Source organism: Ursus americanus, chromosome 27, assembly GCF_024610735.1.
Source record: "Ursus americanus isolate L20-20 chromosome 27, mUrsAme1.1.p, whole genome shotgun sequence".
NCBI classification, from domain to species: Eukaryota; Metazoa; Chordata; class Mammalia; order Carnivora; family Ursidae; genus Ursus; species Ursus americanus.
Window position 1 is genome coordinate 32,089,489 of NC_142153.1, and position 6,000 is coordinate 32,095,488.

The window sequence follows — 6,000 nt, forward strand, 5'->3', positions numbered from 1 at the left end:
AGTTTTAGAAATGAGATCAATTAACTGGCTACTACGATTTTTTTCTCTCCTTATAGAGTATGTTGTTCCTCAAATCAAGAGGGATCTAATGCCCCTCCCCTTGAATATGATTTCCCTTAATGATTTTTCTGACCAATAGAAGGCAGGAGAAGTAATGCTCTGGGCCTTAGGATGTGCTAAGTCATGAAAATCCCTCATTTCTGCCTGGGTTTCTTGGAACACTTGTCCTAAGAATGCTGCCTCTCAGAATCCAGCTGCCATTTTGTGAAAAGCCCAAGTCACTTGAAGGCAGCCTCAACTGAACTCCCAGCCAATAGTGTCAATTGCCAATATGTGGGAGCTACCTTAGACAACTGACCCAGTCAAGTCTTCAGATGCCTGAATCCCCAGCAGACACTGGATTGCAAAGGCACTAGACTTCAAGCAAGAACTGCTCAGCAGTCAGCCTGCACAGCCATGAGAGATAATAATAAACTGTTGTTTTAATTTGCTAGTTTTGGGGATAGCTGTTAGGTAGCAAAGATAACCAGAACATTAATTTATCTTTCTCTGTTGAGGTTCAGACTATAAGACGTTTATAATTTTCCAAGGAGAATAACATGCTAGACATCAAATGGCCCTTAAAAGTTTTACCTAGTAGGGGCACCGGTGGCTCAGTTGGTTAAACTTCCTGACTCTTGATTTTGGCTCAGGTCATGATGTCAGGGTTGTGAGATCCAGCATGTGGAGCCTGCTTAAGATTCTTTTTCTCCCTCTCCTTGTGCCCTTCCCCCACTCTCTCCCTCTCTTAAAAAAAAAAAAAAGTTTTACCTAGTAGTCTAGCACCATTTAACTGTTCTTAATTTGCTTAATGCAAATAGCTCAACCTTATTTTCTTTGCATGTTTTTCCCTCTAATTGTTACCGAATCACGATCTGAGCTACATAAATTTATTGAACCTTGTCCACTCCCTCATCAAACAAAAGGGAAAACAGAATCCCCAAGACTTACATGACCCACCCGAAGATATGAAGGATTATCATCTGTTCTGTTTTTCCTGCTTCAAATCCTGGTTCTTTGTACACTGTTCATGACTGCCTCTAGGGGGCCATATTATTCCTAAAACTAGTATGAGTTCAAGACAATACCATGTTTCATTATTCTTTGCCTAAATTTGCAAATAATTTTACAGATCCTTAACCAAGTCCAAATTTATTGAAATTGAATGAGAACAAAACATTTCTGCCTGATTTTCTTTTCGTGAAAATTTAGACTCCCTGATCTAAAATTGAATGTTAAAGATGTCACATTTCACTGCTCTAATTTTAGAGCATTTAGTACATTTTATGCGGTTTATGCTTCTCTTCCTGCAGGTGTTTATCTTTTCCTATCCCTCAACCAGCACTCCTTAAATTCGCACTTTCAAACAGGTAATTCACTGTGTGGGTTTATCTCTTACTAGAGGTTGATAACCCTCAAATCTTTATTTTCCCTCTTGTTCCTACGCTCTGCTAAATTCTTACTATGTATTTCCAACATACTAAAAATTTAGGTTTACACGTCTAGCTATCACCTCTTAATTAACATTCCAAAATGAAATTAATCTTCTGTCCAAAGCACTGGGAAAATAAAACATCGGGTTAATCCTTTAAATATTCTATCAAAGGACCAATTATTTCCCCAGTTTTCAATATTTCAAATCTCCAGAGAGATTATTCATTTTCCTCATTATTGCTCAGTTGCCTGATTTTACAGATTTCTCATCAGAAATATCTTTCATCTATCTTTTTTCCTCATTTCCACTGTTACCACTATTCCACTATGGCTGGTTTAAATATATGTCATATCATTTCAGGATTACTTTGACAACTGGGTCTATTTTCTGGGTCTATCTTCTCCAATGTATCCTTTCTCTTAAACAACACTGATCAATTCATCTCCTTTAAGCACTAATTTCATTGTAATTCTCTGTGCTCAAAACCCTTCCATGCCTCCCTATTTTCTATTGTGTAAATTCTAAATTCCTCTGGTTACTTTTGAAGGCTCTCCAAAATCAAGTCCACACTGTCAACTCAGATCCATGTCTTACTGCTCCCCCAAACTGATTTCCTTCCTGCTTTGAGAAGGGACCCATTGCTCTATCTAGAACACCTCTTCCCTTACCAAACCCTTTTGCATTCCCCCAAATCAGGTTCAATACCACTCCTTCCATGAAACTTTCCATAATAATCTGTGGGACTAAATAATGTCCAATACCGTTTTTAAAATAAAACAAAGAGCAGTAGGTGATGTATTTAGAGAAGGAATTAAAAATATTCCTGACCTATCTCACCATTAGAGAGCTTGCAGGTCAAAGTTAACCTTGCAGCTAAAATGCAAACACTCTTGATGAAGAGTTAGTTCTGCATTTTTTTTAGTATGAAACACTTCATCATATCCTTTCTGTAGAGCAATATTTGAGGGCAGAGGGAAAACCTTGTTGCATAACTAGATAAGCTGAAGGCATCACTGAGGAAAGAAATAAAAGAAGGAAGCAAGAGATGCCAAAATCTCAATTTGCCTACTTTGCAAATAACCTTTCTCTTTTTTTTTTTTGAGAATTAGCCTTGTGCATTATAGATATAACTATAAATTATTCCGAATATTTGATTAACCAATTACTCTCATTCTTCTACAATGCTAGAGTATGGATTTCTTCTATGTCGAACAAGAATTGATTGCTATATTCACTCCCATAGCACCATCTTCCTTTCTATAAATGATAAATTTCGGTTGTCATGACACCAGAAAAAGATGGGATTCAGCTTGCTGGCATAGCCAGGCATTCTCCTACACTGTTTTTCTCCTTCATCCTAGCAATGTGGACTCCAATGTCCTCACCCCCTGCTACTACTAAATAAAAGAAATCCTGACTAATGTTCTGTGTTTTTCACAAGTAAATTAAAAGAAGAGAAGAAAGATGACCTTAAGTGACCAAGTGTTTTCTCTCTCGTTTCTGCGCATATTTCCTTCCTTCTGTCTCTCATTGGCCCCCATCTGCTTGGTGGCTCTTCCTGTCTTTGCACTGCGTGTCTGGGCCACTGTCCTGAGTCCTGGCACCTTGATCTCACTCTCCGTTGCTACATGCTCGCTCCTTCTCTACTCCCTGACCCCTGGGCTCTCACTCACTTCCTCTACCTACTCTCTCTTACTCACCATCTAACACCAACGTGGGTTTTTAGCGACCTCATTTCAATAAGAAAAATGTAATGTGCTTCTCATAGAAGAAGGTGGAGACAAATTTTAGGTATCTGTCAGATTACAGATAAGGAGGAGAACCTGTAAGGGTTAGAAACCACGCTCAGGATTTCGCTAAGGGCTCAGGTGTTAGCTCCACCTCGTTTCCATGATAAAACCTTCTTATAACTGAGATCATGCCTAATTTAGCCAAGGGCTATTGAAGTAAAATTCTGGACCAACTGTTTTCATTATAGTATAGAAATGCAAGCTAGAGAATCAATGAACTTCAAAATTAAGAGTACCTTACCGTTTGATAAGAGAGTCCACTCAAGCTTAAGGTTACAAGGTAAATGATTTCATTCTTTCTGGAGACTGTATGTTGGATACAAATCACATCTTAGTGCTTTTAGTGAGGTAAACGATAAATTCCATTAAGTCAATTATTTTGGCTTTCCATTCATGAGAGCTTTTCCCCTCCATGTGTTGTTCTAATAAGACTTTATAGTTGCATGTACAGTGAAAAGAAAGAATAGAAGACCAAGCCTGAAATACTTTCTGCCACACTTGGGGAAAGTGTTTTATCTGTCTTTTTTTAACTTGGGAATATTCCTTCAATTTCAGAAAACTTTTAAAGACGGATCTCCATTCTGGAGACCATTTGCAACACTGCTTTATTCAAAGGCCCTAAAAATGGGTCTTTCTAAGACTTCCGGGTCAAGCAAAAAGAGGCTATGAATGTCTTGACCAAAATTAACATTCAAAGGCAAAAATGTCCTCAGCTTTCTTTTTTTTCCTTTCTCCTAAATTGGCCAGTGTGTATAAACTCCACCGATTAGCAGTCAAAGCATCCCCTAACCCCGAGCCTGTGGGAACTTAGGAATTTCAACCCGAGCACGTCTATCCCAAAGCCTTCTTTACTCTGGAAGAAATCCTTTACAACAAAGGACAAGGGAGAGGCCGGGGGAGGGGCGCGCGACGGACTTGGACAAGAAGAAATGAGCGTGCTGGCGTTGAATAGTAAACCGGACTGCTGGTGGATCGCTAATCAGTAACCGGGAAAAGCAGCACTGCCCGACCCTGTGGATACCCCGAGCAAAGCAAACCGCTTCTGGAAGGATGCGTGTGCCCCCTCTCCCGCCCCTCCCTTGCTCTTCTGCGAACTCTCCTCGTAGGACCAACCTCCTCGCTCCAGGTTTGGAGTGACTGCTTCGCACCAGGTTCTCCCACTCCTCCACCCCACCCAACCACATTCCTGGGGCCATTCCAAGCCGCCGCCGCCAAACTCCGGAGGAGTGGACCCTGTCCAGAAGCTCGAGCAGAGCTGAACTGCGCGAACTCCACCGCCCGGTGACCCGAGCGGGTTTGGACGCCCTTTCAGTCACGCCATTTGCCCCAGCGGTGGGGTAGGCAGAACCACCAGCCTTCAACCTCAACTTCAAACGTTTTGCGCAAATGCGGCACTCAGTTGAGACAGGGACTTGCCGCAAGTGTCCCCGATCTCGCCCTGCGCCAGCACACCCGCACGGAAACCTGTGCGAATGGAAGTTGTGCGAAGTTTCCGTTTCTCGTGCCCCACCTCAGCTTGCTCCCCGAACGGCACGCTGCAGCGCAGGGACACGTGCGGACGGCGGTCTCTGGGAGTCCGCTCGCTCCTTGGAACCCCGGCTCCCTCAGCCTCCTTTTACTGCTCGCCCCCGCCCAGCGCGGCGCCCCCGGGCTGCGGTCCCCGCGCGCTCGCGGCCAGGGCTCCGGCGCAGCCTCCCGCGGGCCTCCCTCCGGGTGACGCCCCGTCCCCACCGCCTCGCGCCCGGGACAAGTCCTGAGACAGACGGGGAGGCCGAGCCACATTCACTTTCTTTCCGTGCCACCCACTCCCGCGGCCCAGCGCCGGGGCTTCGCGTCCCCGCCCGCGCACTCACCCATGGCCCGAGGTCCTGCTGCCCTGCGTCTCCGGACCAACGTCCCTGGACGAGCGGCACCAGACGAGCGCGAGTGACCAAGTTCTCCCAGCCGCTCCTCAGCTCCCGGCGCCGCGGCGAGTAGCAGCCTCAGCCCACCCAGCGGAGCGGGTCTCGGGGTTCCCAGAACCTCTGAGGACGCGCAGACCCCTCCCTCTTCCCACCTGCCTCCTCAGGCTAATGGCTACTGCCCGGCCCTTCGCGCGCGCTCTCCTCCCCACGCCCCCCACCCCGCCCCTTTCGCTCTGCCTCGGGCCACGTGCAGACGCCTCCCCCCTAAATGTTAAATACACATCACATACACACGCGTTGTCTCAGCCCCCCACCAAGAACCCTGTGGCCAAAATAATAACTCCTAACGTAGAGACTAGGAAAAGACCATTCCAGAAGAGACAGATTTGATAGGATGATTTTACATTCCCTAAGATCTTCTCTTGTCTTCAGTATACCATTTTTTCCCCTTAATAACGATGTTATTAAAGACAAGAGGAAGAGAAAATTCTCCTTTTATTTTAAATTAGGTCTCTCTACTTTCTTCTATGTTATATATGTTGGTTTCTGTAACCTGGCAAGGCTGTAAAGTCCTAAAAGCACCCCTCCCCCCACACCCACCATAATATGCAGAAGTCACCTGGAAAATAAATGACTCAATCCAAGAGGGAGCTGACGCTGCAGAAAGAGAACTGAGCTTATCAGCCAGCCGGGAGGGATGAATTGTGATTCTGGCTCCACCACTGTTATACTAGGACTCAGTTTCCTCCATTTGTAAAAGGAAGGATCTGGAAAATATTATCTCTAAGGTCCCTTCAAGCTAAAAAAAAAAAAATTATGTAATTATAATGGC

At 44.7% G+C, this 6,000-nt stretch overlaps 1 protein-coding gene across 1 annotated transcript in view; it reads right to left on the minus strand.

The window, feature by feature from the left end:
- The window catches only part of GPM6A (glycoprotein M6A), a 330,493-nt gene extending 325,139 nt beyond the window's left edge, over positions 1-5,354 (minus strand). The window contains exon 1 of the mRNA XM_087856497.1: positions 5,118-5,354. Within this exon, the coding sequence (XP_087712623.1) occupies positions 5,118-5,121 (4 nt within the window). The 5' untranslated portion in view covers positions 5,122-5,354. The remainder of the gene's footprint in view (positions 1-5,117) is intronic.
- Positions 5,355-6,000: the final 646 nt, after the last annotated feature.